The sequence below is a fragment of the Ips typographus genome, linkage group LG2 (assembly GCF_016097725.1).
Source record: "Ips typographus isolate SLU linkage group LG2, UJ_Ityp_2.0, whole genome shotgun sequence".
Classification (NCBI taxonomy): Eukaryota; Metazoa; Arthropoda; class Insecta; order Coleoptera; family Curculionidae; genus Ips; species Ips typographus.
The window spans coordinates 17,056,368-17,076,181 of NC_138423.1; the positions used below are offsets into that span (position 1 = coordinate 17,056,368).

Sequence of the window (19,814 nt, forward strand, 5' to 3'; positions counted from 1 at the left end):
GTCGTTAGAATAAGAACAATGGTGTGGCCGGCATGTTCTCCAGACATGAATCCGATTGAACATGTCTGGGACATGTTAGGGAGTCGATTAAGGTCCATAACTCCTGCAGTTCAAGTTCCTGCCTTCGTCAAGAAACGTCATAAATTTTATATCCAATTCGAGTGTCGACGGTGAAATTTAACATAAATATTCACTTTTTCTTCGAAACCCTGTATTTTTTCTAATAAATGAGATATTAGAGCGAATAAAAAAAGAAAATCTTCCGAAATGAACGGGTCACAATTTGATGTTATAAAGTGATGTCAATTGTCAGCCGTTCAATCCACAGGGTGTCTCAAAATACAGCATTTAAAAATGGTAATAAGGCAGATGTATTCATGAAGAATCAAGCTGCAATACATAAAAAATATGAAGAAAATCGAGCGAAGGGTTCCAGAGAAAATTGATGTTGGACTAAGTGTAAATTTTGACCGTTTCCCTAATTTTGCCGGTGTGTGTATATTTCATGAGTTTCCAGTCATTAAAAAAAATTGTCTACTCACACTAGTTAAAGACTTTTTGAAATCGTCCTCTTCATCCGTAGATGAAGATGAAAATAATGACGTTTTAAACTATATTTTAGGGATGTGCACGAAATATTTTTGATATGTTCGGCTAATCATGCAAAATGGAATGGAAGGCACAAAGACCCATTTTCAGTGCGTACGGTTTCCAGCAAATTTGCATTCGCTGCAGTCAAGAGCAAGTAAGTCGAAAACGCTATTAAATTCGGCTTTCCAGTTGAAACGTGTATTCCGATCTATACCCCACAACCTGATGTTCTAAGAACTTCACAAAAGTCTAAAAACCACATAAATTTACTTTTCACAGGAGCAATTTTTTCAATCCGTCTACACGTGTTCCCTTAACCTAATCCTCTTTTCTAGTATTGGCATTAGTACAACTTATACTTTTACAGTCACACAGAACTTAATCTTTGCTTATATTGTTAACAAACCAATTTAATCAAAATCGAAATTAAGATGTCTAATTAATTATGAAGCACATACATGTTTTTATAATGTGTGCAATATTTGCCTAAATCACAGCATTGTTTGTAGTTTGTAATTTTAGGATGGTCTACATGTTGTGCAGCTTGTGATTCATCAAAAAAGCAGCTTGCTACTTTTTTTTTAACAATCACAGACACAATGCTGTGATTTATGCAAATGCTGCACAACATGTAGACGAGTTATAATCCTCTTGCTCAAACCTGTAGCGATTAAAAACCATACTTAACAAAGTGGTCAAGCCTAGCCGGACTGGTCGTAAAACAACAGGATCTTAAAACTTTTAAAAAGCTGAAAGAACTTAAAGCCAACATTAAAACTTCAGGGTTTATCTCAACCACCCACATAAATGAAAAAGTATGTAAACAGTTTGTGTCAACTCACTGATATCACCAAAATGTCGTGTTTCAAGTAACTACTAACTTTTAATAATTGTTACTCAAACTGGTTACATTTTCTCATCACTAATTAGAAAACTAATTCAAGTTCAACTTTTGCTTTCTTTTTCATTTTAGTCCCACTGTTGGTAGCTACGCCGCAGTAAAGATAACTGAAATATGGGACACTCCCTCGCTTATAAAAGTTAATAATCTTGCGGAATAATTGCAGCTCCATATCTTTATTTTACGATCCCCGGCCGCTGCTACTTTATTTATGACTTAATGTTATCTTGGTTGTTGAAGGCTTGATCTTAAATGACTTTCATTACGGAAAATTGAGGCAAATTAACAGCAACAAATCTAGGAACTACCGCCAAACGACTACTGCAATTAAAGACGTTGAAGCTAAAATTATCAATTTATAACTTGAATGAAACATTTTAGTCTCGATAGCTACTGATTAACGCAAGATATCTTGAAATGCGATTAAAGATAAAAATGCAGTTGTAGACAACTCACTAATAAAACATATCGTTCATTTGGAAGAAGGAAGTTACATCTTTAAAACCATAAATCTTACATAATCAAGAATAACATTTTTACGTTCTGCTTCTTAGAAGAAAAGCCTATAAACACGCTTTAACACAAAGTTGCAATGCTTAATATCTTGTGGTTTAATAAATTAGAATAGATAGCAAATATAAAGTAACTCTCTTAAGAAAAATCGCTTATTTGAGATGAACTTCTCTCTGATGAACGATATGTATTCTTCATATGGAGGCTAAAAACCAACGAAAATATCACGATCAACGAATTCAATAACTTCATCAAATTAGAAGAAAAATGAGGCTTTTCTGAGCGTCCTAGTACTGAATCAGGCAACAAACAGCAGATGATCATACTGGAAACTGTATGATCATCTGCTGTTTGTATTATGTGGGTGATATAAAAGCTGCATTTGTTTTCAAGTTTTTTTTCCAGCTCAGAAACTGTTCTCTGAGTCTTAAAAGTGTTACAAGAGGTTCGCAAACGGTTTTTGCAGGTCAGAAACACCAAAATGGCATTAGTGGGTTCTGATCCTATAAAATGTCGCCAGAAGTTTGAAAACTGTTTTTAGTTGCTTGAATTCTCAAGGTTGAGAGAAAAATTGGTTAAGTTTGACTTGTTAGTCTAGCAGCTAAACGGTTTACCCTACCAACTTTGTAACACAACAACAACTTTGATAAGGTTAGGTTAGGTTAGGCAATGAAATAATCGATACATTGACAAAACTGGCAAGGTTGGCCAATGAGAAAAATATTACTGAGTTCCATTGAATGGAACTTCCAGGTTGGCGTCAAGCAATAAAATGCAATTCTGAAAGAGGTCTAAGTATCTGAAAACCTTAACTCCCAAAGACAATTTGAAAATCTCGTTTCAAAAACAGAGGCAACAAAGAATCCTAACTGGACAAAGTCAACTCACGATACAATCTGAAAATTCTACAGGTTACCTTTTATATCATTAAAACGTATTTGCACATTGCTTTTCCATAATGTGTGATTTGGTCTCAACTTACAATTGACTAGCAAAAAAGATATAGAAGAAAAAAGCTGCTTTTCGAGTTAAAAAGTCAGGAAGGATATCAAAGCTGCACCTACACCGTATAGACCTAGTGACAGGTACAAACAACTAACTATAGCAGCAAATAAGACAAAACTAGGAAGTACTGAATACCTCCATAAATCTCCAGTCGATCAGCAAGTCGATGCTGAACGTGCTGTTTTCACAGTTCTTAGGCAGATAATATTTTCTGTCGAATTAACATAGAATAGAGACATTGTCCTTTTAGCACCGTTCACTGCCTTTAAGGGTCTATCTATTTAATTTAAGATGAGCGTTGTTTACTTTGATACTTCACTGAATCTTGTAGTCTATTAACTGACACGACTTCTACACCATTGTTTCGTTTAAGTATAGGTGTGCAATTTATTGCCTAATCCATATTTTTAATGTCATATAATATTAAGTAACATTCACATAACATGCAGTGCATTTGTACTGTTAATGGCAAGTGCACTGCAAGAAGTAGACAAATGACATCATTCACAATAAACCCAAAATTAAAATTAGAAAATAGGAATCAGGTTAGAATTTCAGAAACACAAGACATAAACGTTATACTAATAATCGTAACCATCGTCTAGACTTTGACTATTTGTTTCAAAAAAGATAATTAGGTACAAACTAAACAAACATTCATAAACAAATACAAAAAAGCATTCTTTCAAATTTTAGAATTTTGAACAGTTAATTGACAACAAAAATACGCATGTGTCAAACGTCTGAAATGGCTCTCCTTATTGGTTGCTTGTATTAAGGTGGCAAAACTTAAGAGTAAAACCTAAAAGCTAGATAGGTTTTGCACTACTATTAAGTTATTAATTCCACAGTATATAAGTATGAACAGTACATTAGTTCATAATGTACCTAACCTTTAGCAGTACACATACCTTACAGTTGCAATAGACATCAAGTTTATGTGAATGATGCTTTATAGTCAAGTCGTATTAATTATGCAGTACTAAAAATGTTACTTTAACTCTATTAAATAATAATGACAATAATAAGATATCAAATCTCCTAAATCTGCAGGAGTAGAGTTAAATATATATTGTGTAATTCGATTGGAATGTTTGTAATTTATCAGCAGTTGTAATTGAAGGTCGAACTGAATAAACTAGACCTGGAGGTTCTGATCGAGAAGTAAACTATTTAATTTCAATGAGTATCAGTGTACAGTAGCTTTATGTATGAGATAATGTGTAGTTGGAATACGTAACAAATAAGTTGGATACTACCTTAATAAAGTTGTTTATTCGACCTTTTTTAACTATTTTAAATCTAGGTTAAAGCCTTTGACGTTTACAATTTTCAGAATTAAACATTTAACTTTCTTCTACGCTTCTGTCCTTTTCCGTGATTACAATACAATACAGGCTGTTTAAAATTCAGATACAAAAATTCATATTTTTGAAGTTGCCAAAATCAGTTTTATATAATAAATCACCATCTTTAAAAGCATTTTCGGATGACAAAAAACAATTCAATTGCTTCTTCAGAAGAACGGGAAACATTTTGAGCTTATTTTATTCATAAATTAACATGAAAAATATCTTGTCAGCTTTCAAGTTCATCATTTCAAGTCCATTCTCCAGCTTAAAACAAAAAAATAGAAAAATTGTTTATTTGGTTATTATATCATAGTATATTCTATATTAAGAGCGGAAAGTATATATTTGCCGCTTGCACATGAAATTTGCAGCTTGAGGCGAAGCCGAACGCTGCAATCATGTAAAAGCGGCAAAAGTACTTTTGGCTCGAAATATAGACGATATTTTTTCGACGACTGCTGTGGGGTGGATTAGAAGGACAACTCACATCATTTTCGTCGCTCGAACTCATTGTCACCGATAAATCACTTTGACGGAATGTGGTTATTTCAAACAGGTATGTCAAGCGTTGTTATGGAAACGCCGAAAAAAGTTGGTGACTAGATTGTTAGTAGAAAGCGAAAACGCTCTAGAGCAGAAAATCTCTCTTTCTGCTCGCGCGCGGCAAATAACCCCTTTCTGCTTCTAAATGGAAGCGTACATGAGGTACTTTCAAAGTAAGTCGTCGAAAAAGTAAATTTTCATATCTAAAATGTAAATTTCATCAAGTTATCTACTTTTCAAGTCATTCTTCAAATTTCAAATGTCAAAACATAAAAAAGCCTTGTTGAGCAAGTTTTCAAGTCAATTCTACAACTTGAAACAATAAAATGTGAGAATTGTTTATTTGCTCAAATTATCAACTTTTTAAGTTATTTTTCATGTTCCAACTATCAAAACATGAAAAAGTCTTGTTTGTTTTCAAGTCAATTTCCAGTTCAAACAACAAAATCTGAAAGTTGTCTATTTGGTCAAATTATCAAGTCAATTTTCTTTTTTGAAATGTAAATTTTAAACTTTTTCAAGTTACAAATGTCAAAACATGATATTGAAAATTTTACAGCTTGAAACCATAAAATGTAAAAATTCTTTTTGGTCGGGTTGCCAAGCCAATTCTAATATCTGAAACGTAAACTCTATCAAAATTCACCTTTCAGGTCAAGTTCAAATGTCAAAACCTGAAAAATGTCTTGTTGATGAAGGTTTCAAGTCAATTATCCAGCTTGAAACAACAAATTGTAAAAAATTGTGTCTATTTGGTCAAATTATCAAGTCAATTTTCATATTTGATATGTAAATTTAACGAAATTATCAACTTTTTAAGTTATAATAGCTGTTGTGCCACATCTGGTGACATCTCTACTCAACTCTATGAGTAAGTCAAATTCAATAACATCTTAAGTCGATTTAAAATTGCCGAAAATCATGCATAAAGGTTGTTGCCCTAAAGAAACAGCTTGACGTAATTTTATGGTTATTTGATAAAACTTTTTTAGAGAAATATCAGTAAAATGCATGAAAGCTGTTTCTTTAGGGCAACAAGTCTGAATGCAAGATTTTCTAAAATTTAACATGCACGAAACGTATTTGGTTGACTATATCCCGAATAAAAATATACTGTCAATTCTAACCTTTTTTAGTTTTAATTGTAAGATTTGATTAGAAGTGCCGCCAATTTGTTATACAGTAACTAAGATTTAAACAATATGGTCAGCAGAAAAATGCAATTTTCACTATTTGTGGATCGGATATCTGGTCGTTTTAGCTGAGATATCTATTCCTAAACTTATGAAAGCTAAAGGTTTGTTTAGAAACCCAAATTGGACAAATAAGAAAATTTATCTAATCGATATTCTTATGTGTGAGTCCGGATTTCTAGGAATCATTTGGAAGGCTAGTCTAGAAGCTTTTAAAACAATTCAAGGCAGCCTAAAAGCTTCCGTAGGCTTTTAAAACAGTTTAAAAGCTTCTACAAGTTTTTAGAACCGTCTACAAGGTTTCAAATACCTTAAAAGCAGTCCAGAACCTTCAATGTTCCTAAAGTAGTCTAAAAAGATTTCAAAACACTGCAGAAACACCTAAATGCTTCTAAAACAGTCGGAAGCCTTTTAAAACAATCTAGAAGCTTCCAAAAGCTTTTAGAACAGTCTAAAAGATTTCAAATGCTCTTCAACTAGTCCAGATGCTCCCAAAAGATATCAAAACAGTCTAAAAGCTTCAAAAAAATTCTAGAACCGTCAAAGAATTTCCAAATGCCTCTAAAGCATTCCAGAACCTTCAATATGCTCTTTAAACTGTCCAAAAACCTTCCAAATGTCTCTATGTCTAAAATCTTTCGTTTTACAAAGTTTTACAAAATTTCTAGAACCCAAAAAGAGTAAAAATATTTGCATCTCTGAAAGAGTTTTGTGGTTTTTTAAAGCTTTTTAACAGATTTTTATGCTTTTTTGAGGAAAATAATTTTGCTTATTAAGCGCTTTTTTCATGATTTTAGTGCTTTTTAATCCGGACTCTACTTATGTGTAAGATATCTAATCGTTCAGAAACCGGGTATTAGTAGTGCAATTGTCGCTGTAATCAAGTAAAAATTGCACTGTAGTTTCAATAATGAGGGATATAGTCGTCAATTTTCACATTTCAAACGTAAACTTGATCAAATTATCAACTTTTTAAGTCTTATTTCAAGTTTCACATGTGAAAACATGAAAAGTGTCTTATTGATCAAGTTTTCAAGTCAATTCATAAGTTTAAATTTTATTGTCTTACCTTTGCAATGAATCCATGGTACGAAAATCAGTATCGGTAGAACCAGTCTTAAATGGATAGCCATTCCATGGATCTGAAAAAAAAAACAAAATTAAGTACCTTTGACTAGAACATTGACTTAAGAGCATGTGTTTCCAAGGCTAGATTTAATAGCTATATAAAAAGCTCTTTCGGCAGGTTGAAAATCGTCGATTTAAAGGTATTAAATTTACTCTAATCTTAATTAACTCCATCCAATTGGTTTTTAAACCTAGCAATTTTGTTTAATGCGTCTCTTTTGAATCATCCATCAACACCCAAAATGTAAATTTAATAGTTAATTAGTTGTGGCATTTGGAAACTAATGATTTATATGGTACATTTCCGTGCGATAGATTTAACTACAACATCATTACCGTTAGCTTTCCTAAAGTTAAATGAGTTGTAAATTTATTCACAGCTTAATGTCAATACAACATCCCAAACAAAACAGCGAGCGAACCTTATTGTGAGAATTACAATCGTTGAGAATTAATTCCCAGAAGCGGCATTTTAAAACTTCTTGATCATGAGTTTATTCTTTGTTATCGAGATTGCTATAAATTAGAACGGACCCATCGTAAAAGAGCAAAGAATAGTTCAGAACAGAAAAAAACCTATTGTTAGAGACGTTACGTTAACTGAATTAAATTTATGTAAAGTATAAAACAATATTGGGCCACCTGGCCAGTTCGTCAATTATGTAACAGGTCAGCCAAGTAGGTAATTGATTTTTAACCAGGTCTTTAGTTAGATTGTTGTTATTGATGTTTTTAATGACTTTTTGTAATGATTTTCGAGAATTTCAAGTTCACCAACCTTCATTGTTGCCCACGCTAATTCAAGATAGTGATCTGGTTAAAAAAGGTAACGTAAAAGTTTATAATAATTAACCATCGTAATTAGCAGAAAAATAGTCGGGCTATTAGTTTTTCGACTGAAAATAAAAGCAAATCTATGTTCCATTAAGTTACATAAACGTGACTTTTTCCATGTGTGGTGGATCATTAATTCTAATCAGAAGACCCTGAAAAAGTATGACGTGATGTCTATGCTGAAAACCTTATATGAATAACACAGCTTAACGTGGGTAATTAAAGTTAATAATAATATTATGGGTTGAAGTGAATTTTATATTGTTTGACAACACGAAAACAAATTACGTAAATCTTGTTTGGTTACTTTATTAAAAGGTCAAGTTAAGTACAAGTTGATGATTTAGAACAAGAATTCTGTCAACCAATATTCCAGAGCGATCCTCGTCTTCGACTTTTTTCCTGCTTACTGACAAAACTCTTAAACTCGTTAATTCTTTAATAGTCAGGTAAGTACGATTTAGGTCATCTTCTTTTTGGTTGTAAGAAAAAGTTGTCTATCTGTCCCTTGCAAGTCTTCGTCAATGATTAAGTGTTACATATTTTACAATCTTATTTATTTTGAAGCTTTTAGTGGTTTTTGCAACTTCTTTTAGGAGTGGTTTTCAAACTTCTCTAGGTCTCTATGTCATATGTCTTGTTGTTTTAAAAGAGGGTATTATTTTTTATAACTTTCAACCTTTAGCAACTTTTCTTCTCTTTAAACTTCTGTGAAAGATTGATTTTTTTGTTTATGCACTATAATTGTGCTTTTATTCCACAATCCGAAAAAGATAAAAGTTGACGACGACTAGGAATTTTCGGATGATCTTTGAAAGAATGAAGAAAAAATACTCAAAGCGACAGGAGTAATTTCTGGAAGATGTTAAGGAAGCTTAAATAATATGAAATTTATAGTTGTAGAAGAGGCAAATTTGTAATAGTATAGTTGCAATCGATGCAGAAACTGCTATCATTGCAGAAAATATGGAAGACTTGCAAATGCTGCTGGATAGTGTGCACGAGGCTGGTCGAAAATGGGGTATTAACATAAACATCAAGAAAACGAAATCGATGGCTGTGGGCAGAATGAACATAGAACCAATTTGCTTTACAATCGAATTTTAATAATGTAATTTCAATTACAATCAACGGACACAACATTGATCTGGTATGACATTTCAAATATCTGGATAGCTGGCTGAACAATGACCTAACGTGCGACGAAGAGGTAAGAGCGATGATTGAAATGGCACGTAAGGCGTTCAGCAAATGGAAACCAACTCTCAGTAATGGAAACAGTTCAGACGCGGTTAAGAACACTCCGCTGTTACATATGACGCTTAAAGTTGACATCATGAATAAAATAGAAGCGTTTTAAATGTGGTGCTAACGGAAATCCTCAAGATCCCGTGGACTGCACATACCAGTAATGAAGAGATACTCGGACAGCTGAATAAGGATCGAGAATTCCTGAACACCATAAAAACAAGAAAGGCCAGTTATTTCGGGCATATAATGCGAGGAGTAGAACAACTATTCCGAGTAGCGACGGATAGAGACCAATTCAACCAAATTGTCATGGAGATAGCCCACGCCTGAAGACAGGCACGGCACCGAAAGAAGAAGAAGATAGTTGCAATTATATTGAGTTTCTGGTCAAATTGAGCTTTGATAAAGCAATGGTGGCCAAATAACATAAAAAAGTACGAATGAATTTAACTACCGATTACACTTGCACTCAAATTATTATTAAGTAGAAAGTGTCATTAAGAACCTCTCTCTAGAAAGAATTAATGACCACAATAGTTTAGTTGAAGTCCGAGTTGACGGTAGAAAATGAAAAGCAAGAACAAACAGCACTGAACATGATGATAATATCTACTGTTCATTATTAAAAAATATGATCCGTACAGTACCGAGGCCATTGCTGTGTCAGTCTAGTAATTTGTTATAGTCAGATGAAGATATCTTCATCAGTTACATGATACTGTAAATTTATATGTTTGTTTGTTACCTACCTCAGCTTTTAAATGTTTTTGTTTTTTAAAAGGTTTCTTACAGAGCTGTCGCAATAATTCAAAAAAAAAATTTGAATTAGAATTACTAACTACTACTGTAAAGTCTATGAATATAATTCAATTATCAATTGCAAACCATTTTAAAAAGTAGTTAAATTACTTCTGTGGTGGTAGTTGAACTAGTCGAATTAATTCAACTTCAAATGATAATAATATTATTTACAGGGTGTTTTTATATTTTGTTTTTATACTTACGTAAAGCGTTTTTTGGAATACAAATAACTCAACAATGATTACAGATACGAAAAAAATGAAAGAGGAAAAAAGTTTCCACATTGAACAAATTCAGATTTTGGGGAAACGTGGCGAAAGTACCATTTTCCTAATTTATGATCAAATTTTGGCAATTTTTCCAAATTAAACATTCTCCTAATTTATGACCAAATTTTTTGCAACGTTGCCAAATCAACTATGTTCCGTATTTATGATCAAAGCTGACAAGTCGATTATTCTTTTAATTTTTGAACAAAAATTTGCAACGCTTCCAAATTGGTCATTTTCGTAACTGATTACCAAATCGTTGCAACGTTGCCAAGTTGACCATATTCCTACCCGCTTATAGATTTGTCTATGTTGTCATACTGACTTTTTCCAAATTTATGACCAAATTATTGCAACTTTGCCAAATTGATCAATCTCCTAATTTAGTAGTACATTTTTGCAACGTTTCCATATTGACCATTTTTCTAACCTATTACCGATCTTTTCAATGTTGTCAAGTTGACCATTTTTCCAATTTATGATAAAATTTTCGCAACGTTGCCAAATTGATCATTCTCCTAATTTAGTACTACATTTTTGCAACGGTGCCAAATTGACCATTATCTTAATTTAGTAGTAAATTTTGGAAAGGTTGTCAAATTGACGATTTTCCAAATTTATGATCAAACTAATGCAAAGTAGCCAAATTGACCATTTTTTTTAATTTGTGTTGAAAAGTTGCCAAATAGACCATAAATTATCTCATTTCTAATAAAACTTTTGCAATGTTTTGCAAAAGTATAACCAAGTTTTTGTGATATTGCCCAATTGTCCATTTTCCTAATTTATGATTTTCTTTTCAAATGTGTGCCATGTTGTCAGGTTGACAATTTTTTTAATATGTGATAAAACGTTGCCAAATTAATCATTTTCTTAATTTATCAAGATCTATCTAAAAACAACATTTTTGCAATGTTGTCAAAGTGATGTGTTTCTTTTCTTAACAAACTTTTACAATGCTGTCCAAGTAACAATTTTTCTTAATCTCTTATCGAATGTTTGTAATGTTGCCAAATTGACCAATCTTTCTAACTTCTTATCAAATGATTGAAATGTTGTCAAATTGATTTTGGAAAAAAAGTTTGGACGGTTATAAAAAGCAGGACCAAAGAAAAAACCAATCTGTAAATAAAAATTACATTTGCTAACATGTTTAACGTGTTGTGTTCCAAATTTGAGTTGAATATCTCAAAAACTATTGAAGCTATAATGAAAAAGTTGAAAGAAAACTTTTATTGAATCGGATAAATCTCTATCCACATGAAAAACATCAATGTCTACACGTCAGATTGAAATTTTAATCTGATAGAGTAATTTCAGTTCAATCCTTTTTTCCAAGTGGATTGGATGGATCGAAAATCACGATTTTAGCGATACAAGTTTGAAAAACAATCTAGATCGGAATGACAACAATGACATGTATTCACCACATTACTTGAAAGTAATTGAACATTTTTCAATTAAAGTAATGGAACTATCCACAGTTCTGGATTCAAATAATAAATGTGAAATGTATGTGCTGAGCAAATAGCAATAAAAAAGTATGTACAATTTTACGAAAAGCACTTAAGTTAAAATTATGTAAGTAATACCATAAACTTCATCAGTTCTATGTTTCAAATATCGAAATTATACTGAAATTTCCAAATCACCTCTAAATTGTGGTCTTGACAACTGTACAACGACTAAATTTTCCAAACTAAAAAGTTTATTCTCCAAGAAAAAAAAGCTGACTGAATTTTGTTAACAATGTCAGTCAAAATGTGATGTAGCTAAATTATTCCAAATGCTCAAAATGTTCCTCATAGCATGAATTACTTAAAAGATGCTTGCTCAGTTATTGACGAGGTTATTAAGGATTGCGATCAACTTAAACCTCATGAATCACACCCTTAATTGACTAACGAAAATGATATTGAATGGGAAAATGAATTTAGACATACACTTTAGTTGATGTGGTTCACTACAGAACCGGAATTTAAAAAAAATGCTTCTTAGCATTGAAAACCCACAAAGAATCATCATCAAGTGAGAAAAACCACACTTTCACATATTCAATATTAAACCGCCAATTGCATCCGCAACACTCGGGATGCTATTAGGTCTAATGCATATTATCCTTCCTCTCGAACATCCTCCGCAAAACACGTTAATAGAACAGTGGGTAAACAGATTCCAAAAACAGAAAAATTCACCTGTTAAGTGACTTAAACATCAGCCCACTTACTTCTTTTACGTATATATGTATGCAAATGCTGAGATCAGATCTAAAGTGTGTTAAAGGCGAGATTCAGAGGCAGAAACTCTCAAGAGAACCGGCCAGCCTGCATACCATAAGAATTCGAGATCCGTTACATAAACTATGTTACAAGGCATTATATTTCAATCTGACTAAACAGAACATTGAAAGTTTTATCGGAGCCGGTGCAAGGTTATTAAAGTCCGTACTAGACGAAGTTATTAAACTATTCTTCCTTAATAATATTGTTAAAATTCTCAACCGATCGCCTTAAAGCCCAGGGGGGCAACAGTAATGATTGGGTTTGAACGGCTGTTGTAAATCCTATCGTAATTTTTTAGTCTTTTCTTTGAAACAGGGTTCTAGGACAGGATGTTAGGTAACTTATTGCCGTTTGCTCCATGGAGTAAATAAAAGAGTAAAACAATTAATGTGTCTGGGGCGCATACCTACTTATACCTCAATTAAGCCGAGGAAAACTGTCCAGCAACGTGAGTATGCAAGCGTGTGAAGTCAATTAGGTGCTCGTTAATTTAGGCAACTCGTTGAATCTGTCAATATGGATGTGTAAATGATATAGACGTGGGTCGTTAATTATAAGTTAAGATGATTTCAGATGCAAATGGCAGCCAAAGCAATATAAGAATTACTAATGTAATAGTAATTTTAAGTAACGGTGAAGGTCAAGTAGTAATCACAGCCCGATTAATTTATTTTATAAAAAAATTGTTTGGTTATTTTGGAACAAAATAGTATGATTTTTATATTTTGTAGTAAGTTTGAACAAAGAAAAAAAAGAATGATCAAAAGAATTAATCATGACAAAGTCGTATTCAATAACTAAGAGTTAACTAAATATTTAAAAAATACTAATTTGTACGCATTTTTACACCGTTTGTATTTTTTGATAATTTTTCACTCATTTCATTGTGTTTATAAGTACCCTGTATATTGCCTAACCTAACCTAAAATAAAATATGAATATACTATATGGTGCTTTTAGACAATAAACCAATGTGCGGATCTTCTAATAAATAAATTAAAGTAAAGGTGGTTTTACTATCACCAGTCAGCCAGTAAACCAACTGAAATCCAAATTGCAAGACTGCAATAAAAGAAATATCTACATAAAATAAAAGTGTGGCTCTATGTGCCACAATTCGAAGAGGTTAATAATTGAGACAGAAATAGAAGAAAATATGCAAATAAATAAAAAAATTCTATATGAAAAATTGCGTACAGGGGGTGACCAAAAACAGTCAATCATTATAATTTTTAGGCACACCCTGTCTACTGGAAGCAAAATCGGTCCTACAAATTTACGGTGCTGAGTTAAGGAGTTGCTTATGGCGAATTCGACTGGGAAGCACTATCCGAGTGCACGGCCTACCCCAGTTCAATTCGCATTTTCTCAGTGCCATGTAAAAGTTGCTCTAACTCGGATTAGGTGCAGTTAGCACGCGGCACTAAGAAAGTGCGAGCCATACCAGTGCAGTTATTAAAACAAGGTTGATTCGACTGGGATTGACAATTGACAGAAAATTTATCTAATTTATCAAATTGTCCCAAGCAAGCTAACCACTCTTCATCCGAGGAATCACTCTCGCTGTTAGATGACGTGTTTAATAAAAATTCTTCAACTAAAGCCGTTGACACCATTCCTATTTATTTGTTTTGTTTGTTTCTCTAGCCAAAACTGAACTAGAACTATACTAGCAGTACAGTTCTAAAATTTTGCACTAAGTGCTAAAACACCGCACCGAATGCAAGCCAGCCGAATTCTCACAGACCGCACTAAATTGGTGCATTTCCGAGACGAACATAAATATTTTCAAAACCAGTGCAGAATTTTGTCAGTCGAACAACCAGCACCGAGCGAGTGTGCTTTCAGTGCAGATTGGTGCGCACTAGTGCCGCCAGTCGAATTCGCTATTAGAAACATTTTTGGTCTCCCGTAAATTTTTCGTAAGTTTCACCGTTTTTGAGTTATTTAGCCAAAACTGGTTTGATGCAACACATTTTCAAATCAGTTGAAGTTGTGGTTTGAAACCTGAAAACCCTGTAACTCAGTCATTTTTGGGAGTTCAGGCTGGTTCAACCACTTGGAGTAGAGTAAAAATTCTATCTTAAAAATTGCGTACAGGGTGACAAAAATATTGAACCGCCCTAATTTTCTTGAACTATACTGGAAGCAAAACCGACCCTGCAGACTTACGGTATTGGGGGTTAAGGAGTTGATTAGAAACATTTCTGGTATAAACGATTTCGAGTAATTTAGAAAAAACTGGTTGGATGCAACAAATATTTAAATCAGTTGAAATTATGGTTTGAAATGTGAACACGGTTTAAAGGACAGTCAGGGACAAAATCGCCTGTAAAACCCACGTCAGAAAATGATTGTTTTAAGTACATTTTTGGAATCCCCATTAAATTTCCTATCCCAGAAGCTGAACAGACACTACAAAATTTGGTAGTCAGAGAGAAAAACGGTGTCAAAGTTTGAACTGCCAGAACACAGTATGCAAGAACAGTCAAAGACAAAATCGTCTGTAAAACCCACTTGGAGTAAGAAAATGACTGTTTTAAGCACATTTTTGGAATCCTCATTAAATTTCCTATTTGACAAGTTAAAAAAGCACTACAAAATTTTTTACAGTCAGTTCAGAGTCAGAGTTTCATTACTGTCGAGAGATTAGTTAGATAGCCGAGACGCGAAGCGTCGAGGTTTAGCTAGGATCTCGAGACAGGAATGAAACTTCCTACCGAGGTTTGTATACTATTTTATATACAACCATCATATTTCTATCAAAATTTACAAATCATTGTTTCATTCTGAACATATCTAGAATATTACATTTAACAAAAAACTACCAAGCAGGCATTTTTCTCAGAATAATCAATCAGGTATATTGTTACCGTAGCTATGTGGTAAACAACTCACCAATATAAATAAATGTCAGAAAAAGTTAGATCGATATTCATTTCCGGATTAATAAATTGAGAAAAATGTCCTCCGGTGAAGAATTGGCGTGTACCCCGCCAGAAATACGACAGGGGTCTTCTACAGGGGCAATGTACAGTATGATACGAACGATGCTATAAATTGAAGAAAAAACTGCTATTTCAAAACATGGGAAACTGCTGGCCTTTCTAAAACGTCAAAATGTGGGCTTCAGGCCCAAAAAATCGAACGTATTTTCTAGGAAAAATATAGAGGATTTTTTAAACAAAGCTCCAAATAATCTACCGATAAAGGTAAGATATTTGTGATCTTTAAATAGGTATTTTAAAAAAATAGTGTTTGAGCTTATACAAGTGCACAGTTATTATGGTATTATATTCTTCTTATTGTTTTAGGTCGCATTAATAATAGGTGTATCTGGAGCTTGTCGGACGGACGAATTAGTGAAAATGAAAATGTTGGATGTTACTTTTTTTGAAGAAAAAATTTTGGTTGAGATTCCAGATTCCAAAACACATACAAGTAGATCATTTCTCATTACTGATCCAATATGGGTGAAGATAGTTCGAGACTACATAAATTTGAGAGAAAACATAGAAATCGACAGACTTTTTGATCAGGTTAGAGGAGGAATAGCAAGAAATCAACCAATTGGGCACAATACAATAGCTAATTATTCCCAAAAAATTGCTACTTTTTTGAATTTAGAGAACTCGAAAGGCTTTACAGGCCACGCTCTAAGAAGAACCGCCGCTACGTTACTTGCCAACAGTGGAGCAAATGTACTCCAATTAAAAGGCTGGAAGGATGGAAACCTAGTACTGTGGCAGAAGGTTATATGGATAGCTCAATGGAGAATAAAACCAGAACTGCCGTTACGCTGTCCCAACGTGCCATGTCTTCTGAAGCTGTTGCAAGTAGTTCACAAAGCTCAGTCATTCAGCAGCAAATTAATTTGTCGACCAAAGAGACAACTGTTGGAGACGCCAGTGCTGGTACTGGCCTAAATATTTCTATAAACACTTATAATAATTCAAATGTAACCATTAATTTCAATAAATAGTTTGTTTTAGTTATGTAATATCATGTTAATTTTAGTATTGTAATGTATTACAGGCATTATAACCGTTAGAATGCATACAATTCGAGTGTAATCCAGGACATTTTTCTCAATTTATTATTTGCGAACTGAATATCGATCCGACTTTATCTGACATTAAAAAAATTTGATTCAATCATCATTTTTTGTTCAAAAATATTAACAATCACACAATTTTAGAGGGCGGGAAATGAGGGCGGGAAGTGAGGGCGGGAAGCGAGGGCGGGAAGTGAGGGCGGGAAGTAGAGGTGCGCAATATGATACTTCCTAACCTTCAATGACGTTAGTAATGACAGCATTACATATATGGTTGTAAATAAAATAAAATATTTGCTTTACCGGTAATTTTCCCATCCCTAGTTTCTAGTAATAGTCAGATAGCTTTTGACCTTTCCAGATAGTTTCAGGAAATTGTCAGATAGTTTTCTGAGATTGTCAGATAATTTGAGGCAATGCCAGACAGCTTGTGACCTTGTCAGATAGTTTCATTGCTATTCAGTTTCTGGCAAATTTTCAAATAAATTCTCGCATTGCTAGAAACTCCATAAAAATTGCCAGAAATTCTTATAAAACAAAAATACATGGCCCTTTAGAGCCACCGTACCATTATGACCATTTGTCTGTGGTACCTCATAAATGTATTTTTGCAAACACCTCTTTTGAAGCCAAGTATTGCAGTAATGTTTCCAAAGTTGTGATCAAAAAAATCTTAATTTGTCTCTTCGGATTTCTTTCACTTTTTGAATACAGTGATTTTAGCTGTAAATCTGACATTCACCTATACACTTACATAAATATCTTGCAAACAAATTTTAAGACACAACACAATTTAATTTAGATCTTATAAAAAATGATTTTGCAAAAGAAGCATATAACCTCATTATTTAGGTTTTACTTTCTTTAAAAATTAGGACAAACATCACGAGAAAACTAGGAAATTGATACTGATCTCAAATTTAATCTGTTGTCTTGCTACAGCTGTAAATTTATTACAAACAAAACTAATTTTTGGTATCTTGAATCTTTCTGCTAGATTATCACAAAAAAGGCTATCTAGCCTGCATATCTGCTAGGCAATTAATTTGCTTTTAGAGATTATTCGTTTTGAAGATGCTTTGTGGTGTTAGTTAGTTCGCACCACCCACCAACTTACAAACTAGTCACTCCCTCCATTTCAACCTGATACCATTATGCGCTTAACGATATTCAGCATTCATCTTATCTCCATTTTAGTTCCAGGCGAACAATAACAGAACGCCAGATAGAGGTGATTACAACGGCAGTACTACCTTAGATTACTGCCATTATATTGCGGCATATGGCAAACGCCATAACTCGAGGTACTATTACTTACATAAACTATAATGAAGCACGACGTCTCGACCGTGAGGTCATAAATTTTGGTTTGCTGAGCACGCATTGCAGATACGCTGCATAAATGTCAACAATGTTGTTTGACGAGACCAAAAATAAATATACATTCAAGCTGATTTTAAAAAAACCACATTTTCCTCTCATGCTACCATCTAAAAACAGTATAAGTTATCAATGTAGGGTATTAAAAGTGAAATTTTAACATAATATATTAAAGGAACGAGCTAGATTTTAAGTATAACTAAGATTCTAATATACTGAAGGTTTTTCGTGTCTTTAGTCAAAAAAGCTTAAATCAATCCCACTTTTGCTTATTACATCGAATTATTGAAGTTTCAAATCGATGAACATGAAACAAAGTTCAATAACAAGTTTTGTCAAAAACTGGTTTCCAACTCCTCTACAATTGAACAGTTTGTAATATTTCCGAAACATTTCAGTAATCTTTTTCTTCCTCTGCATATCCATTAATGCATGTTTACGACCACATTTTCCATAGCTTGTCTAACTCTGGCAGTGTGGATTAATGTCTGAATGTCACTTATGCCAGTTCACTGTCTCACGTTAGTTATGACATTTAAAATTAAATTTAATGATTGAAAGTAGCCACGAGACAATTTTTATCTTAAAAAGCGTCACAAGCGTTTCCACTTTAAAAACAGTCACGTGACTTTACAAAACATCAGTTAGAACTTACGTGACCATTCAAACAATATTTTGACATTTAAAACGGTCACGTGACCAATCAAACAATAATTTGACATTTAAAACGGTCACGTATCTTCGAGATTTTGTTTTGAGGTTTAAAAAAAAAGTCACGTAGCCTTTAAAATTAAATTTGATGATTGAAAATCGTTACGTGACCATTTACACATTAAAAATAGGCATGTGACTTTAAAAATATCAGTTCAAACTGTGGAACGGTCACGTGACCTTTTCGTTTTGATGTTAAACAAAAGTCGCGTGACCTTTAAAAAGAAATTTGATAATTGAAAATCGTTACATAACCATCTTCAGTGTAAAACAGCCACGTGACTTCGCTCCGTTGTTTGAGGAGTTACAAAAAAATATAAATAAGGAGAGTTGCACGAAATTTCTTCCTCTACAAGATTGTATTTAAGTCTTTTTACCTCCTCTTATTAAGACAGTTACTTAATTAAACTTAAGAAAACAGATTTGCTGCTAGTTATAAGTGAGTACTCACTGAAAAAAAAAATGTACGAGAAATTATCAATTTCAAAGTATATAGAGATAATTGATCCATATCAACGGATACAAATTCATACAACTTACGTTACTTTGGAAAACATTTTAACAAAAATTATCCTAATAATTTTTTCAAGAGTGTAAAGGCACTGCCAATGGTAATTGGTGTTTTCCAACCACTACTCTATATAAACATAACTCTTGTAAAGGGTCACTTTATGCAATCAGTTAAAACTGTTTGCCACTCCACTTTAGTTTACGACTCTTATTAATGAACGGTAAACCCTATGCCAAGATCTTTTTAACTATTCTCCTATTACAGACGAAACCTGTTTTACGAGAAGTCGTATAACAGATAAATAATCATAAAAGTCATGTTGATGCAAATGTAAAATCTGCCTGAGATAAAGGTTTGGTGTAAGAAAGTGCTTAAAATCATCATGTTTGGGTAGGTCTTATCGGGAATGTAATAGTGGAAACCAGGTTAATGAAAAGCACAAAAATATTTAAATTTGGTTTTATGTTAAATAAACTGAGTGAAGATGCTACGTTT

At 33.1% G+C, this 19,814-nt stretch overlaps 1 protein-coding gene across 2 annotated transcripts in view; it reads right to left on the reverse strand.

The window, feature by feature from the left end:
* The window catches only part of Cad99C (cadherin 99C), a 58,112-nt gene that overhangs the window by 16,764 nt on the left and 21,534 nt on the right, over positions 1 to 19,814 (reverse strand). For both annotated transcript variants that reach the window (XM_081973221.1, XM_081973220.1), the window contains exon 2: positions 7,168 to 7,240. In XM_081973221.1, the coding sequence (XP_081829347.1) occupies positions 7,168 to 7,240 (73 nt within the window). The remainder of the gene's footprint in view (positions 1 to 7,167; positions 7,241 to 19,814) is intronic.